The 19,385-nt window shown below is 46.7% G+C and overlaps 1 protein-coding gene across 1 annotated transcript in view; it reads left to right on the top strand.

Moving 5' to 3' along the window:
* The window catches only part of CD164L2 (CD164 molecule like 2), a 47,774-nt gene extending 32,636 nt beyond the window's left edge, over positions 1-15,138 (top strand). The window contains exons 5-6 of the mRNA XM_032227750.1: positions 9,215-9,372; positions 14,953-15,138. Of these exons, the coding sequence (XP_032083641.1) occupies positions 9,215-9,372; positions 14,953-15,138 (344 nt within the window). The remainder of the gene's footprint in view (positions 1-9,214; positions 9,373-14,952) is intronic.
* The last annotated feature ends 4,247 nt before the right edge of the window (positions 15,139-19,385 follow it).

Here is a 19,385-nt window from a genome sequence, read left to right on the forward strand (position 1 = left end):
CAGGAGATGGATGGGGGCGTGCGAGCAGGGGTGGGTGCTCTCTTGGAGGATGAATCTTCCTGCCGAAACGAAGCACAGGCAGCAAGGAGCTTTGGGCTAATTAAAGTGAGAAACTCTATCCCAGAACCTCCTGAATTATTGATCTGCCAGAGGCTCCCTATAGGCCATTGCCTGTGCATTTATCTCAACAGGGCACAAGACGCAGCTTTGGTGGGGCACTCGTGCCAGCCTCTCTGGCATGTCCTAACCGCGTCACTTCTTCCTCTGCATTTCCTGTTGGAAGCCTTCCTTCACGCCTAGGCGTTTCACCGTCGCCATCGTTTTTTGCTGCTCCATGTAGGATGGACCTCTTTCTGGAAAAGGCTGTTTTCTTTTAATGTGTTTGAGGTTGCAGCAGAGTTGACTCATGTTGGGTGGGTGGCCAGAGTGGGAGGGGGGCCCTGAAGCTTGCAAGGGAAACATCCATAAGAGCGTTTGCTCTTAAAACCAAGTGTGGATGTAGCCAGGAAATTCCATCCTCGGCCCCTTTGGCATCATTTAATCTTGTTTTGATGCCACTTCCCAAACAGGACAAACCTTCTGTATTTAAAACATTTATTCCTTTTTAGGAGCGCCAGCATCCCCAGCAAAAAAGTTTCTCTCAATGCAGGTTAACAAGTCGGATGGAGGATGAATGTCAGCGTTCCAAATATCATTCAGAATTAAGAGTCCAAGGCAGAGCTATCCTTAAAGTTCCAATTTAATAAGACAGACATGTTGGCACAAACTGTGGAATCCCGAATCTGAAAGCTTCCTGGGATTTCCACCCAGTTGAAAGTTCATGATCTTGTCCTCACACTCACAAGTCCATCACATGGTCCAATCTTCCTCTGCCACGCTGGCATTTCCACCCATCTAGTTCCTGTCAGTTGCAGAGGTGCAGAGACAAAAGATGACCATAGGCTTCTAGGAAGGAATGACAGCAACACATTCTACAATTGTACTCCTTACTATTCCCCCTCCCAATTACTACACTAATGAAACAGTATAGTAAAATAATAGAGAGTGTGGCAGGCCAAAGATCCTAAAAGGAATATAACTGCAGGCCTGACAATGAATAGTTGTCTGCTGCATCCATTCATCTCGCCCCCTGCCTTTTATCCCCAGAGTTATGGTGTGGCTTTGCTAGAAGTGGTCCCAAGGATCAGCCCACGGATTTCCACTGCTCTCCTCTCCTCTGCCTTCTGTGCATTCACACACCAGGCACTAGACCCAGCTTTTCCTCCTCTTCCCCATCATCCACCTCCAGACCTGGGGGCTGTTGACTCTCAGGGCTGATGGATGGCCGAGCCTCTTCCTCTCCCTCTCTCCCTCTCTCGCCAGCTCAATTCCCTCTTCCCCTCGGAGTTCTCAGGTTGCCTTGATGCTGACCCTGACCCCCACGCCTCCTCCTCCTCCTCTGATTCGGCTGCTGGAGGGGCCGATGCATCTCTTCCACTACCAGGAAGCCAGAATTGCTGCTTAAAAGAGCTGGCTCTTCTCGCTTGTTAACTCTGCCAGCAAGGGATCCTTTGCTGAAAACAGATAATGGAAACCAGCAGCAGAGGCGGCATTGTGAGCGCCTGCCTGCCAAAATAAGAATGATTTACTCTATGCTATCGGTGCATGTGGCAGTTTATGAAGTTTAACGAGCAAACCAAGATCTCGAAGCCCCAATGAGCATATCGCTCTGAATCTGAACCGCTGGAAGAGCGGGAGGGGAAAATAGCGGGAGGCATTGGGGAGGGGGGGAAGTGAGTCTGTGTTTGCCTTCCTTCCATATGGGCCTAATTTAACTTATACTGGACAGGGGAAGGGGAAGGAAGGAGAACAATGGGATTCAAAGGTAGCTTGGAGGCCACTCGCGCAAGCCGCCTTTAGTCTGCGGTCTGTGCATTGAACCGTCAACTTGCAGTCTGTTGGCTGGAAGGTTTCCTTCTCAGTCTATCTGGAGAGCACCGGAGGAGGAAGGATGAATGGTCTGACTCCCTCCTTGGCCATGTTGCATCTGACACTGCTGTAGCATCCCTGACCAGTCGCCCTCCAGAGCTTATGAGTTCCACTGTCATCTTGACTTCTGGAGTACTCGTTCCACTGTCAATTAGAAAGCTTCACCTGAAGTTTCCCCCAAATCGGCTTCCCGACAACCTCATTATTTCTTATCCTCTCCTTGAAGCAAAACAGACACCTCTGTTCCATTCTTCTGCATGTCAGCGCATTGCAATGTTGAAAACCGTGTTTTTTTAATCTCTTTACCCAAGTTTGTCTTCTCTTGGCTTAACAAACTCAAGCCCTTCCACTGTAGTGCAGGACATGATGTCCCTCCTTTAAAGTTACCCTCTTCTTTGTTAGAGTTTGTTGCAGCAATCACATCCAGAAAGTACAGACAAGTAACTGATTCAGCAGGATTCATTAACTTCTCTTTATAGAGATATATAACACATGAAGTAAATATACAATACCAAAAGTAGGTGTTTCAACGTGGTAGTAAATACAAGCAAACGCAGGCAGAGGAGAGAACAGTTTCAGTTCAGAGCAGTAGACTAGTTTATAGTTCAGCACAGACTCAGAGTTGCACAGATAAGCCACACCCAGCTCCTTGCTGTCTCCTTGTTGCTCACACAGCAAACATTGTTTCAGTTTCCAAACAGTCCTCATTGGCTGACCTAGTTGCCATGTCTCCTCATTGGCTGACCTTGTTGCCATGTCTCTTCCAGTCATGAAAATATCTACACTGACATTCTTCTAGGCCAGGGGGCTTCAAACTTGGCAACTTGTAGACTCCTTAGCAAGACTGACTGAAGAATTCTGGGCGTTGAAGTCCACAGGTCTTAAAGTGGCCAAGTTTGGAGATCCTGTTTTAAGCATATACCAGTTTCTTAGAATATGTAACAGGGAGAAAAGATGAGATGAGATGAGCTGCAGTGGTGTGTGGTTAGAATGCAGTACTGCAGCTACTTCAGCTGCCTGCCGGCTGCCTGTAATTTGGCAATTTTACTCTCACCAGCGCAAGGTTGACTCAGGCTTCCAGCCTTCCGAAGTCAGTAAAATGGGGACCCAGATTGTTGGGGCCAAGAGGCTGGCTGTGTAAACTGCTTAGAGATGGCTGTAAAGCCTTGTGAAGTGGTAGAAGTCTAAATGCTATTGCTATTCAATCGTTATATAATACAGTGGCCCTTGACTTAACAAGTTGTTCATTTAGCAACCCTTCAAGATTCCAACAGCAATGAAAAAAAGCTTACAATTAGCCCTTGCAGTTATGACCATTGCAGTGTCTTCACAGTCACATAATCAAAATTCTGGTGTTTGGCAACTGGCGTGTTTTATGATAGCAATAGGAATTAGACTTATGTTTAGGAGCCGAGGTGGCGCAGTGGTTAGGGTGCAGTACTGCAGGCCACTTTAGCTGACTGTGATCTGCAGTTCAGCGGTTCAAATCTCACCGGCTCAAGGTTGACTCAGCCTTCCATCCTTCCGAGGTGGGTGAAATGGGACCCGGACTGTGGGGGCAAATTGCTGACTCAATTTGCTAAAAAATTTGTAAACCGCTAGAGAGGGCTGAAAGCCCTATTAAGCGGTATAGAAGTCTAATTAATAAATTATACGCTTCATAGGGCTTTCAGCCCTCTCTAAGCGGTTTACAGAGTCAGCATATGCCCCCAACAATCCAGGTCCTCATTTTACCCACCTCGGAAGGATGGAAGGCTGAGTCAACCTTGAGCGGTGAGATTTGAACAGCCGAACTGCAGAACTGCAGTCAGCTGAAGTAGCCTGCAGTGCTGCATTTAACCACTGCGCCACCTCGGCTGTCCCATGACTGCCCGTGTTTGCCACTTGAGACTTTTTAGCCAGCTTCCAATGAGCAAAGTCAACGGAGGAGGCCAAATTCACTTCACCACCATATGCTTCACTTAACAGCCAAGGTGACTGCAGCAAAAAAAAAAAGGTTGTAAATAGCAAGGACGTTTTGGTCCCAATTGTGGTCGTAAGTCAAGGACTCTGATAATGGAAACATTTTAAATGAGCCCCATGGGGGAATGGAGCAGGTGCAGATGTTCTTGTAGTAATATTTGCAGTTTGGCAAGGAGAAAGGTAGTAATCTTAGAAATCAATAAATAGATGCCTACTTACAGTTGGGGATAGCAATCATAGCCAAATCACTCTGCTGTTCAGGTGTTTTTATTATTCACCTGGGTAGGCCAGGTAGATCAATCAGAAGGCCTCATGCAGGTGGCTGGTCTGGAGAAGGTTGATTTATGAGATAAGCTAACTGCTGTCACACTCTGATTCCGAGGCCTTTGCTTGGCGTTCAAGGCAAATCTTCCTTAGGAGAACAGCTTCATTCTGGACTGACACATTCTGCAGAATAAAGTGGCAGAATCTTGAGATGATTCTATAGACCAGCGGTCACCAACTGGTGGTCCGTGAGAAAATTTTGGTGGTCCGCAGAAAAATTATTTGCATTTTTTATATTGCACTAAATCAGGAGTCCTCAAACTACGGCCCCTGGGTTGGATAGGTGCAACGAACGTTTGTGTTGCTGCAGAGAGTCTACCACTTCTGGGTCCTTTGTGTGGGTTGGAGTGGGGCAGAAATTCCAACTTGGGGTCTGCTTCAGCCTCCTGGTGTGGGGCTTTGGGCGAAGATTGGAGGGAAGTGCTGCTGGTGGCAAAGAGCCGGAGGGCCTTGTTCCAGTGGGACTGCATCATGGCCTGGAGCTGGCTGACCATCTCAGCCCACTGAGCTGCCATGCACCAGTACCTGGCCTTGCACTCCCACAGGTCTGCTCGGAAAGCCTATGCTCGTAGTCCTCAGTGAGGGCTTTGCTGAGCCTCCTTCTCGGTCAAATCCAATTTGAACTGAGCTGTTTTGCCAACTCTTTCTCATGGTGGCTGCTTAGATCCAGCAACTGCTTCCTGTTAGGGCCCTAAGGAGCCTGGGCGGGAAGGTGAGGAGTGGCTGGGAGGGGAGGGATGCATAGAGGCCAGTGAGGGGGCCCTCAATGCAAGTGACATCGAGTTGGCCACGCCCACCCAGGATTCCATTTCAACCAGTACGGTTGGAATGGCCGCAGCATCTCCCACGTGGGCGCGCGCGGCACGCGTATGGTCATGCTTGCTTGCGACGCTTCAGCAAGCCTCTGCGATGCTCCAGCTGCTCGGCGGAGCATCGCAGGTGCCATGTGCGCCATGCACGTGCGTGGAAGTGCCAAAAGCTTAAAGCACAGGTAAGGAGCTCGGGCGGGCAGGCCCTCTGGAGCACCGGAACGGAACGGTATTTAGTGCTCCAGGCAGTATCCGGTACGTCCGTACCGGGGTGTACTGCCTGCAAACCACCACTGCAACAGTTCATTTAGTGACCAAAGTTACAATGGCATTGAAAAAAGTGACTAATGGCTATTTTCGCATGAACATTGCAGCATCCCCACAGTCACAGGATAAACATTCAAATGCTTGGCCACTGATGCCTCTTTATGATGGGTGCCTACTGGACCTTTGTAACTTTTGCGGACTTCAGAGCAACAAAGTCCATGGGGAAATCCAGATTCACTTACCAACTATGTTACTAACTTAACTCATGCAATGATTCACTTAACAAGTGTGGCAAGAAAAGTCGTAAAATAGTGCAAAGGTCACTTGACAAATGTTTCCATTAGCAACATAAATTTTGGGGTCGTGATTCAAGGACTACCTGTACTCCATTCAAAAGGACTTCCTGCTGATTCAGAAGATTCCCCCGTCTTCCAAAAAGACTCAAAATAGGAACTGGGATAGAAATAGCACTTAGTTTATATACCGCTTCACAGGGCTTTACAGCCCTTTAAGTGGTTTACAGAGTCAGCCAATTGCCTCCACAATCTGGGTCCCCATTGGGGTTTAGCTTTATAGGATCCTAACAAGAAGAGAGGAGGATAAGTAAAATGATAAGAGAGACATGGTGGCTCAGTGGCTAAGACACTGAGCTCGTCAATCAGAAAGGTCGGCAGTTCGGCAGTTTGAATCCCTAGCACCGCATTATGGAGTGAGCTGCCGTTACTTGTCCCAGCTTCTGCCAACCTTGCCGTTCGAAAGCACGTAAAAAAATGCAAGTATAAAAATAGGAACCACCTTTGGTGGGAAGGGAACAGTGCTCCGTGCGCCTTTGGCATTTAGTCATGCCAGCCACATGACCACAGGGACCTCTTCAGACCGTGCTGGTCCTTCAGCTTTGAAAAGGGATGAGCACTGCCCCCTAGAGTCGGGAATGACTAGCACATATGTGCGAGGGGAACCTTTACCTTTAACGATGATAAGAGGGAAGAGAGGAAAACCGCAGAAGCTGCCTGCAAGCTCTCAGAGCTGCTGTGTTTCAAGGGAAAAACCTCCTTTGAGTCCTGTGACTCCACATTCCCTGCAACGGAGGTGGCAATCCATCAGCTCAGCTCCTGGGCACGTAATGAGAACAACAGGTGCGGCTTTCATTTGAAACAACAAAGCAGTCCCAGGTGCAAAGGCCCTGAGAGATACAGTAGGTGCGTAGCTGATACATACCAGGCACCTTAGTCCTGAGACTCCAGCACTGAATCTGTGCAGAGAAGCTCTGGCCCAACCAGAGGATGTTGCTGCATCCCCGTGAAACCCCTGTCAGCCATCCTGTTTATTGGCATTCGTCTTCACTCTGGGGCAAAATATGCCTGGGAGAAAAAGAGAAGATCTGTTTTGAAATCAGTCTCTGTTCTCCAAGGAAATGAAGGGAGGGGGGAGGAGAAGAGGGTGGCAAGAGGGGAGGGGAGGAAGGGAGGGGAGAGAGGAGAGAGGAAAGAAGAGGAGTTGCAAGAGGGGAAGGGAAGCGAGGGGAAGGGGGGAGGAGAAAGGAAAGGGGGGGAGAGAGGGAAGGTGGGAGGGGAGGAGAGGGGAAAGAGGAGTTGCAAGAGAAGAAGGAGGAGAGAAGAAGAAGAGGCTGGCAAAAGGGAAGGAGAGAGGGAAAGAGAGGGGAGAGGCAAGAGGAGGGGAGGTGGGAAGAGAGGAGATGGGAAGGGGGTTACAAGAGGGGAAGGGAGGAGAGGAGAAAGGAAAAAGGAGGGGGAGGGGAAGGGAGAGAGGAAGAGGAAAGGAGAGGGGTTGCAAGAGGGAAGGGGAGGGGAGAGGAAAGGGGGATAGTGAGAGGGCAGGGGGAGGAGGGGAGAGAGAAGAGAGGAAGAAAGGAAAGGAGGAGAGGAAGAGGAAAGTGGAGAGAGGAAGGGGGCAAGAGGAGGGAAGGATCATGAGAGGAGAGGGGAAGGGAGGGGAGGGCAGGAGAAGAGAGGGAGGGAGAGGAGAGAGAGTAAACTTTGTTTGGACCAATAGAAGAGAATATTTGTGGCTCAATCAAGGATGAATTGTGGGATCTTTGGCACTCTCTAGGTTCCTTGCTTTCCTGCAGACATTTCATTACCCAACTAGGTAACCATCAGTGCATGGTTGGGTGGGGTAGGGTACAAGAGTGTATGCAGCTTGTAATGTAAGGTATATGTTGATGGGTCTCGGATCTCACCCAAACTGAGATCTAGCAGCTTCTAAGTATCCACCGTTTCCATCAGTGCTAATATAGACTTTGGTAGGAAAGGATTTTCTCCCTTGATTTGAACTGGATGCCGTCCAACACTTCCATGTCCATATTCTTTCAAAGTACAGATGTGGAATCGGATTTGCTAGACGATATGAACTCCAGTACTCAAGAGCCACGCTGCTGTAGTGGCAAAGGCATCAGGCTAGAAGCCAGGAGGCAGAATACAGAATAACAGAGCTGGAAGGGACCTTGGAGGTCTTCTAGTCCAACCCCCTGCCTAGACAGGAAAACCCGACAGTGTGAGTTCTAATCCTGCCTTGGGCACAAGGATAAGTGGGCCAGCCCCCTTTTTTTTACAGTCATAGAAAGGAGGCAAAGGCAACCCACTTTTGAACAACCTTGTCCAGAAAACTGCAGGGACAGGAGGTCCAGGGGTTAACAAGGACTCGAAGGCACCAAACACAATTAGAAATTCTCCACAACCTGCAATATGAACGTATATCGCTTTATCAGGGTTTAGCTTGCCATGATGTCCAGTTCAGATGTGGGCTTCAGCAGCAAAAACAACCCCAAACAATGAAGTCCATAACCTCTTCCAACCTGGATGTCAACCAGGATGATGAGGGGACTGGAGGCTAAAACATACGATGAACGGTTGCAGGAACTGGGCATGGCTAGTCTAGGGAAGAGAAGGACCAGGGGAGCATGATAGCAGCCTTCCAATATTTGAGGGGCTGCCACAGAGAGGAGGGGGGTCCAGCTATTCCCAAAGCACCTGAAGGCCAGACAAGGAATAATGGATGGAAACTGACCAAGGAGAGATTCAACCTAGAAATAAGGAGGAACTTTCTGACAGTGAGAGGAATCAACCCATGGAACAGAAGTTGCCTTTGGAAGTGTGGGAGATTCATCATTGGAGGCCTACAAGAAGAGATTGGATGGCCATTTGTCAGAATGGTGTAGGGTCTCCTGCTTGGGAGGTGGTTGGGCTGGAAGGCCTACAGTACAAGGTCACTTCCAACTTTGTTAATCTAATCTAGTCTAGTCTAGTTTAGTCCAGTCCAGTCCGATCCAACCCAACCCAACATAACCTAGTCTAATCTAATCTAGTCTAGCTAGTCCAGTCCGACCCAACCCAACCCAACAATGTAATCTAGTCTGGTCTGGTCTAGTCCAGTCCGACCCAACCCAACCTAATCTAATCAAATCTAATCTAGTCTAATCTAGTCCAGTCCAGTCCAGTCCGACCCAACCTAACCTAGTCTAGTCTAGTCCATCCAGTCCAGTCATCCAACCCACCCAACATAACAGCCTAATCTAGTCTAGTCTAGTTCAGTCCGCACCCAGTCCGAACCGAATGTACGAACGCTACGGAGCAGTCCAACCCACCCAACCTAATGTAACCTAGTCTGGTCTATCCAGTCCAGTCCAACCCAACCCAACCCACCTAATCTAATCTAGTCTAGTCCAGTCCAGTCCGATCCAATCCAATCAATCCAATCCAACCCATCTAATCTAATCTAAATTCCCACATGCTCATGTCCTTGAAAGCAGATGGATATTTCATCTCCCATCATTTCCACCCAGCGTCTGCAATAAAGTTTGGGGTAAAGTCCAACATGAGCTTCCTTGCCTTGTTTTCTCAGTCCCTTGTCTTGGTTCCCTCTAGGCTCGACCACCGGCTCACCAGAAACCCCTCCCCTGAGTTCTACCCGCCGCTTCGACTCCGCCAGCTTCATTGGAGGGATCGTCCTGGTGCTCAGCATCCAAGCAGTCGCCTTCTTTGTTGTGAAGTTCCTCCGCTCGAAGGACAACACCTATCACGCTGTAAGTTTCCCAGGGACCGCTGGGGTTGCCAAGGTAGCGCCAGAAAAGGAACTGCTAGGCTTTTCAACTAACCAGGTTTCAGAATCGGGGAGGTCAGGCTTTCTTTGGGAGAAGCCATCATTGTGTGCCTGAGCTGAACAGGGACAAAATGGCTGCTGAGGCCAGTTTTTAACACAACTGCTGCCTTAGGATGGAGAGGCCAAAAGGAGGCAAATCAGCTCCAGTTCTCTAAGCACAGAAATTGGGGGGGGGTGTAGGGGCAGGGGTGAAAGACTCTGAAGTCTGCTACTGGTTCACTTTGCGTGCGTATGCGCACTGCCTGAATCGGTAGTAAAAAATGTGCTACTGGTTCTAGCAACCAGTAGTTCCGATGATCAGTGCAACGATCAGTTGTGCCATGCGATTCCTAATCGTGCGGTGCAGCTGATTGTTGCACAGCTGTTTGTCGGAACTACTGGTTTGCCTGAACCAGTAGCATTTTTTTACTACTGTTTCGGGCAAACCGGTAGCATATTTTGCTACTGGTTCAGCTGAACCTGTAGCATTTCACCCCTGGGTAGCGGGATGTTCTTACTTGGCAAACTTTCTTTTCCTTCTCTTTATTCCCTCAAGCAATTTCATTCTCTTCGCTTCCTTCTCCGGCTAGCATTTCCCCATTACGGGTAGTCCTCAACTTTTCAATCTTTCATTTAATGACTGTTTGAAGTTACGACGCCACCGGAAAAAGTGACTTATGGCCATTTTTCACTCTTACGACCCTTGTAACATCCTCATGGTCACACAATCAAATTCAGGCCGCTTATGAGGCAACTGGCTCATATTTATGACAGTCGCAGAATCCCAGGCACATGTGATCTCCTTTTGCAGCCTTGTGACAAGCAAAGTGAATGGGGAAGTCAGATTCACTTAACAACTGGGCTACTAGCTTAAACACTGGGGTGATTGGCTTAACAACTGTGGCAAGAAAGTTTGTAAAATGGGGCAAGCTCACTTAATAGTTGGGTTGCTTAGCAGTAGAAATTTTGGGTTTAATTGTGGTCATAAGTTGAGGACTATCTGTCCTGGGTCTGTTGATGCCCCCAAAAGCTTGGTACACAGATGACTTATCCTTTGGAGAAAAATACTGTGGTGATAAGACACCCCTAACACCCCTTGGGGTGTGTGTTCTGTTATGATACAGCCTGTTGCCTTGAAATGGCGTCTACTGTACTGCTGTAAAATGGCTTCTACTGTACAACGCAATGGAGTTGCCATGGTAATAGCTTCAAAGTACTCCACAAGGGAGTACTTCTGGTAGGGGGGAAATTAGAACCTATACTTATAAGTATATAGAAATTACATTTGGTCCGGACATTTCCCCCTATAAATAAATACCCGGGTTATCGGCTAGTGTAGGGATAAATTCCAGGAATCTGCCCTCTAAGGGTAAGAAGGGAGTCATCTACTTATCCTTGCTTAGCAATGCAGTTGTAGGTAATGGTGTCCTTTGCTTTTTAAACTTGAGTGAAAGGATGAGCCAGCCATGAATTTGGTCCAGGGAAGGGATTTGCAGCAAGATAAGGCTGTGTAATTATTTCTTCCCAACCTTGACTCCCCATTCATTTTGCTTTTAATGTTCCCTCTTGCTGCTCTTCCCTACCGCCATCCTTAAGCGGGTGACTTCCCGTCTAGCCAGCCCAGCAAAATAATTCTGGACACTGAAATCCTTCATCACTACTGGCACGATTGTGGCCATACGCAAATCTCCTCCACTTTCTAAATGAGGCACACGGACCGTTTGCGCTCAATGGGTTGTTGAATCATCGCAGGCTTACCTCAGAAGGAGTTTGTCTGACGTTCCTGTGGGAAGGAAGCTAACTAACTAGCGCATAGGATGAATGATTAGGGAACATCCCAACCTGTCCTAGTTATACCCTTCGCAGTAGATAAGGCAATCCAGCAATAAGGGAAGGTTTCTCTCCAGAGTTGGTGGTTGGATTCTGTTGGATTAACCATGGGCAGCCATGATGGATACTGAAGTCCAATCATTTCTGGAGCATTAGAAATGTCTTAAGGTATGACTCGAGATTATTCATATTCCAAGAGAAAGGGTGTTTGTCCTGTTGTTCAAACCCTACACAGGCAAATATTTCACAATTGAATATTAATCCTTAAACTATAAAAATGAAGGAGGGGGATAATTCTAACAATCTTCTCTGTTAATACCACTTTATAATGCCTTTGTAAGGCCAAACCTGGAACGCTGCATCCAGTTTTGGTCACCACGATGTAAAAAATGTGGAGATTCTAGAAAGATTACAGAGAAGAGCAACCAAGATGATTAGCGGACTGGAGGCCAAAACATATGAGGAACGGTTGCAGGAACTGGTTATGTCTAGTTTGAGGAAAAGAAGGACTAGGGAAGACATGATAGCAGTGTTCCAATATTTGAGAGGCTGCCCCAAAGAAGAGGGAGTCAAACTATTCTCCAAGGCACCTGAGGGCAGGACAAGAAGCAATGGGTGGAAACTAATCAAGGAGAGAAGCAACTTAGAACTGAGGAGAAATTTCCTGACAGTTAGAAAATTAATCAGTGGAACAACTTGCCTCCAGAAGTTGTAAATGATCCAACATTGGAAGTTTTAAAGAAAAGATTGGATAACCATTTGTCTGAAGTGGTGTAGGTTTCCTGTCTAGGTAGGGGGTTGGACTAGAAAACCTCCAAGGTCCCTTCCAACTCTGTTATTCTGTATTCCTAAAATGTGACCACTTAAGAGCTCTTTTTCTCCTTTCACAGATAAGGGAAACTTATAGTTCTCCACTCTCTGTCTCCTTTTACCCTCTGGAATTTTAACTTACTCTTTTCAAAATAACAGAGTAACTCGGATCTGTTATTTCAATGTCTTCTCCTGTCGTAACTCATTTATATTGACCCTAAAAGAAAAAATTGATCATCTCCCTGTTCCTGCAGTGATCATAGCTATGGAAAAGGTTATCTCTTTGTTTATTGAATTGAGATCAACCTATGTTCTTACTGCTTAGAAAATGCAGGAAATCCTTGACTTACAGCCATTTGTTTAGTGACTGTCTGAAGTTACGTCACTTACATCATACTTACTATGGTTGCAGCATCCTTATGGACACAACAAGTATGGATGCTTAACAACCAACTCAAGAAAAGTCAATGGGGAAGCCAGATTCGCTTAACAACCTCTTACCCACTTAACAACTCAGTGATTCACTTAACAACCATGGCAAAAAAGGCCATAAAATGGGGCAAGACGCACTTAACTTAGCAGTGGAAATATGGGGCTCAATTATAGTTGTAAGTCAAGGACTACCTGTAAGGATAGAGAGGTGGCATTAAAGGGATATTGGTTTGGGGGGTTCTTTGTATTATATCAGAAATATGTCATATCATAACATGTTCACTTTTCCCCACTTTTTCCCCCATGCTTATCAGAGAGGAGAACCAGCAGTAGGTGTAGAAGCGTGTGTGTGTTTGTGTGTGAACCCAAGGAAGTTAAGGGCTGCCGCCAGAACCAACAAAACCTATTCACTCTTTCATAGATTATTCCACTATTTAGACCAGGGATCAGCAACCTTAAACACTCAAAGAGCCACAAAGGTCCTAACTGGAAGCCCCCCGTTCAATTCTGGAGATGAAGTCTGGTTCCCCCATCATAGAGTCTCCTCCTAGCGCGGCATCTTTTTCCTCTACCTGTCCTAACTGAAAGCCCTATCAATTGTGGAGCTGACCGGAAAACCCGCCCCTTGCCATAGATAGATTCTCCTCCTAGTGCACCGTACTTCCCTCCCCCCCCCAACCGGAAGCTCCTCTCAAAATTGTGGCATACACCAGTGCCAGGGAGCCGCAGCAAAGGGATGAAAGAGCCACATGCGGCTCTAGAGCCACAGGTTGCCAACCTCCGATTTAGACTTATCCTTCAGAATCATGAAGACTGTAGGGCCGTTTGAATACATTGAATATACAATGACAGCGCATTTCCTGGACGATGGGCATATAGAAAAATACCATGTCCTATGAGAGACAATAGGCTGATTTCCTCAAGCTGTTCAATCTTCTGTTTGCAGAGATATGGGATAATGCAGGTAGCAAAACATTCTTTCCTTCTGATGCAAGAATTTATCTTTGGAGAATCTCCTTTAATTGTTCTCTCTTGCTCTGTGTGAAGAAGTGCATGGACAACTTTGAACCGAACCGAGTACATTGTTTGATCCATTTGTGTATGTGTGTAAAAATACACAATCATCTTGTTCTGTTGTCTTTAGAAATGAAATTGCCCAAAATCAAGAGTGAGGGAGAACTGTTCAGAGGTGACCAGAGTCGGCCTCTGTAACCTATTTGGCCTGAATGTAGGGCTCATGATTTGAGAGGAGCACAATCTATTAAGAAGCTGACCTTTTGGCTCCCAAACATCACAGGGAAAAGGTGAATTGATCAGTGAATGGAGCAGCCACTGCCTGCCGCGCCGGCCTCCAAAGAGGAAACAAATGGCGAAATAAGAAATAAATAACACTGACCTGGGGAGCAGAACTTCTATGCTGCTTCATCTGCCACTTAGGAGGACATCAAGAATATTTATTGAATGTTTGAAGACTAGCTAAACTCTGAAGCTAGCAAGATACCACTGCGCATTCTGTTCCCAGACAGATCTTTTGTTCTTATTGTGCTGAAATCGGGGAGTTAGAACTCCAAGTGGTATATTGCAGCGGTCACCAATTGGTGGTCTGTGGACCACTGGTGGTCCGCAAGAAAATGTTGATGACATTCATCGTCCACCTGTGGCCTTACTCCCAAGTTGACCCCTGTTCTTTAGCTGTTCCCTTTGTCTGGCAACTCTGCTTATGCGCACACTGGGAACAGGCTCCAGCTGTTCATCTGCCTCACTGCTGTCGGACTCTGAAAGCAGCTGATAACTGGCATACGGCTCTGGCCCCGTCTCTGCCTCCGACACAGAGCCCTCATTAGGACTGGCCCAAGTTCCTCCCCAACCTCCTCACTGTCCGAATCTGCTGCCAGCTCTGCTGGCCACTGGTGGGCCACAACAGCTTTAGTACTACTTTTAGGGCATGTTCAGAAGCACCCAACTTGAAGCAGACAAATGTTCCTATCGAAGCTTTGCTGGAGTGAATTCTTACAGACTTCAGCATCGATCCTCCCTTCCTTCTTGAAATCATCCAGATTTGGAAGTGGTCCTTTCCTTTCCAATAACAAGAATTGTACAGTTGATTGGAACTGCTACTCAAAGGAGGAATTACCACTAGGGTTCTTGAGAGATAAGCATCCACTTTAAAAACCATCCCTGGCAGCAGCTGGATTCTTTAGTAAGCCATTTGGGTTTCTAAAAAAAATTGCCAGATCTGAAACCAGGCGCCGATGAGACAGCAGACCAGCTTAAAAAGTAAGCCGCGAGTTTGACTTCAGAATACCAACAAGACGCAGCCAATTCTTTCTCCTCCTCCATTTGTCGGAAGTACCAATTGCAAGAACTGGCCGTTTAAAAATATTCTTTAAAAAGGTTTCTTTCTTTTCGGCTTCTTCCTTAATGAATTCATCTTTTTAATCCTTCCCAACAGCTAGAGTTCTCTGGAGAGATTATAGAGCAGTTCAAAGTATGTCCCACCTCTGTTCTCAGTCCCAAAACTTGCAGGATCTGCGTGAATGGATATGGGGAGGTGCCCGCAGCTGGCTGCTCTTTATCCAACCAGTTGAGGGCCTTCATGCTGGGTCTCTTTGGGTTGCTGTGTGATTTTGTGTGTTGAAGCTTTCTTGGGGGCGGGGTGGGGGGGTTTCCAGCGGGAAGGATTGAAGGGGGAGAGGTTAATTGAGTGCTGTTTGCCATCTTGAGTGAAGACTTGTGATCCTGACTTTTGAATTAAAGCTTGTGGGAGTTTCCAAGGCTGTCTTATTTTGGGGGGAAACACGGTGCCTTTTCAGCACATAAAGAGATGAATAGTGAAAAATGGACATTTGGGGAAAGCACACTTCTTCTGTTCCAATTATTGCAAGTGGCAAGTTTTGCTTTCTCTGTTTTGCAGATACAGCTCCTATTTCTAGCAAAAGTGGTCATGTAAACTAACTAGATCAGTGTTTTTCAATCTTGGCAACTTGAAGATGTCTGGACTTCAGCTCCCAGAATTCCCCAGCCAGCATTCGCTGGCTGGGGAATTCTGGGAGTTGATGTCCGGACATCTTCAAGTTGCCAAGGTTGAGAAACACTGAACTAGATTAAGGTTCCCCCTTGTATTCTGGCCTGGTGAAGTCTTTCCCCCCTCTTCCTTTACTTTCCTTTGCTCCATCGCATTAGGATCTAAAGGCTGATCTCCAGGAAGGTGTTTTGACATACATCGTTTTGGCTGGAAGTTTCACTTGGAGAAGAGGCCGGTTTGGCCATGTTTGGAAGCCAAGACATTCTCTTTCCATCTGATGGAACTTCTGAAGGAGATAATTCAAACATCTGCACCTCGGCACCCTGTTCCCAAGCCCATGGTGCTTGGCTTGGATATATGGCTCCTCTATGCAGAAAGTGGTAATGTATACGGTGTAAATGCATATCCACAAGACCAAACTTAGGGCTGCAGGAAATGTCATTTGCTTGACTGTGGATGTATGTAACTCAGATTAAGAATCTCTTCAACCAACTGGACTTTTTTTCTTTAGAGTCTCTCTCTTCATTGTAATTATTCTTATCCTAAGCCCACAAAAAGCCTTTTATCTCTTTCTCGATAGGACCGATCAAGTCCTGACTTTCATTTCTTATGAATTTACTTTAACCCTTGAAATCTTTTTTTCTCTGATCTTTTTTTTTAAATTTCTTTCCTGAAAAAGAAGTGTTGTAAGCAGCACTACAACAGAACAGGGGTGGAATTCAGCAGGTTCTGACCAGTTCTGGAGAACCGGTAGCAGACATTTTGAGTAGTTCAGAGAATTGGTAAATACCACCTCTGGCTGGGCCTGCCCCCATCTATTCTCTGCCTCCTGAGTCCCAGCTGGTTGGGAGGGAATGGGGATTGTGCAGTATCCTTCCCCTGCCACACCCAGCAAGCCATGCCACACCCACAGAACCAGTAGTAAAAAAAAATTGAATCCCACCACTGCAACAGAACAATAGATACAGTTTATGCATTCACAGACTATATATATATTCATAGTTTTTCACAGGTGTAGGTATGCTGGTCTTGTTGTATTCGGGTCTTTTCCCATGTAAGATTGAGATTGTCTTGGCAACATTTCGGCAAGGTCTCACTTGCCATCTTCAGGCTGGTGTTTTTGGCTTAAAGCTTTAATTTTGAAGGAACCAAATTAATCCCCAAAGCTGAACACTTCAACAAGAGAATAATTATGGAAGCTATCAAAATAGAGAAACACCCCCACAACATGAATTAATGTGATGATGCCTCCCGCCTGCCAGACATCTGGAAACCAGCCCTGGTTAACAAACGAGCCCCACCCACCACCCACTCCGTTACAACATAAAACAACAACGGACCCACAGCCAGCAATCAGCACCAATCTACCAATCATGATGCAGCCATACAGCCAATCAATCCACTTACTGAAACAATACCAGCACTCCACACCCCCACCAAGATTTATAGAAAGATGGCAGCTCTGACCACGCTTTAAGCCCAAAACTCCTGCCTGAAGATGGCGAGTGAGACCTTGCCGAAACGTTGCCAAGACAATCTCAATCTTACACAGGAAAAGACCCAAATTGCAGGCCACGAACCCAGCAGGTTTTTGTGAAACCGAACGGAAGTTCAGTTTCAGTTGCGCTTCTCTCAAATTGCCTGCTTATTTAAAGAATGGATCCTTCAAAGCACCTGTCCTTCAGGCCTTTTCAAGAAACGGAAAGATCCTTTGCTACAAACCGGCAGTGAAAGCAAGAGGGGGTGGGAGAAAACAAGAGGCTTTTTCAAATAAAATGCAATATTTATGGAGATTGTGCGTGCTCGTCTTTCTATGTACAGAAACATTGCGTTGGTCATCAATAGGAACCTCAGGAAAGATTTTAAAAGGTGCAGATTCAAAGAGTAAGCACCGGTCCAAAGTGAACCTGAAGGTATTAACATTCATCTCTTTTGGAAGAAATATCCTTCTGGGTTCAGTTCCAAGACACTGGAAACATGGTGGCTGTTTGGAAAGGCGGTTTTAATGGTGGGCAGGATCACATGCCTTGAAGTTCTTGTATGAAGAAGAAAAAAGGGAAGAGATGCTGAGTTTTATACCCTCTCTGGGATTTTGAATTTGAGCTTGTATTCTGATTGGTTGTCAGACTCCCATGGGGCCATGCAGGGGCAACTCTGTAGGCTGTCCTGAGCTCCAGGCTTGGTTGACTCTTGCTGGGTGATGTAACCTTTCCAGGTGCCATGGGGTGAGATGGGTAGAACACTAATCCGACCTTTGTTGGATCTTGGGTGAGGGCATTTGCCTATCAATAGACCTAGCTAGAGATGTGGTGCCTCAGTGGCTAAAACGCTGAGCTTGTTGATCAGAAGGTCGGCAGTTCAGCAGTTTGAATCCCTAGCGCCATGTAATGGAGTGAGCTCCCATTACTTGTCTCAGCTTCTGCCAACCTAGCAGTTCAAAAACATGTATAAATGCAAATAGCAAAATAGGAGCCACCTTTGGTGGGAAGGTAACAGCGTTCCATGTGTGCCTTCGGCATTTAGTCATGCCGGCCACATGACCATGGAGACGTCTTCAGACAGCACTGGCTTTTCGGCTTTGAAACGGAAATGAGCACCAGAGATGAGCACCGATCCCTAGATTCCTAGATTCGGGAACGGAACAACTAGCACATATATGCGAGGGGAATCTTTACCCTTGACCTAGCTATCTCTTTATCTCTTAAGTGTGGATAACTGCTGTGGGCTATTATTGAGGATGGTGGGGGCTATGAAGAGTGAGTCTGTTTCCTGCCTAAAACCATGTTTCTCCATTTCTCATCCAGGGAAATATTCTGCTTTTTTAATATTTCATTTTTCTAGGAGAGGGCTGGGTGCTAACTTCCTACATCTCTAAGAAATGAATTTGTATCATGTTAGGGTCATTTTTTTCACCCCCGAGGGTTTCCTTTTAAAACAACTTGCACAACTAACACAACAGGAGAGTCCTCAGCTGAGCGGGTTGCCCCTTAATGCCGCATCTCTGGACTGGCAAAATGGTAGAGATTCGGAGGCTGAACTAAAAGCCCAGGGAAGGATAAAGCAGGTAGAAGATTACTTATCCTGCTTTAAAAGGAAGATCTCAATTGCTAGGCGCTGAGGCCAGCTCAGCATGAGCGCGGCTAATGGCCCTGCCATAAAGTGATGAGTGAGAAACTACCTTTCAGCAAATTTCCCCCCCCTCTACACACACACACACACACACACGCCTGCACACATACACACAAAAATCTTTCCTTTCCTCTAAAGCACCTAATGGAAGAATTGGGTTGCCTTTCACTGCCACCTTGTGTGCAAAATGCTGAATGGGAAAATTAAAAACGAAGGCTCCACTTTGTGGAGATTCTCAGTCATCCAGGTCATGATTGCCCCAAAGATGCTTCCTCCCCCCCACCCCCCCCCCACCCAAGAGGCAACTGGACTTTCTGGTTTTTCTTTGAAGACATTTTGCATCTCATCCAAGAAGCTTCTTCAGTTCCGACTGGATGGTGGGGGATGGAAGGATTTATACTCCTTGCAGACAGCTGGTCATTTGCATCCTTTTAGAGGGTCCTTGAAGCCCTTGGAGGCTTATCTGTGTCCTCAGGGTCACTGAGTAGTGCAAATGGTTCCTGTAATCTGCAATTTCTCTCTGGAAATCCCTTTCTGCTCCCACACCATCCCAAGGGTCTTCATCCCAAATTCCATAGCTAAAAGTCTGTAGAGATGCTCAGTCATCCAGGTCGTGGTTGTCCTGAAGGTGCTTTTTTCCCCCAAGAGGCAACTGGATTTTTCTGGTTTTTCTTTGAAGACGTTTTGCTTCGCATCCAAGAAACTTCTTTAGCTCTGACTGGATGGCGGGG

Source organism: Thamnophis elegans, chromosome 12 (assembly GCF_009769535.1).
Source record: "Thamnophis elegans isolate rThaEle1 chromosome 12, rThaEle1.pri, whole genome shotgun sequence".
Classification (NCBI taxonomy): domain Eukaryota; kingdom Metazoa; phylum Chordata; class Lepidosauria; order Squamata; family Colubridae; genus Thamnophis; species Thamnophis elegans.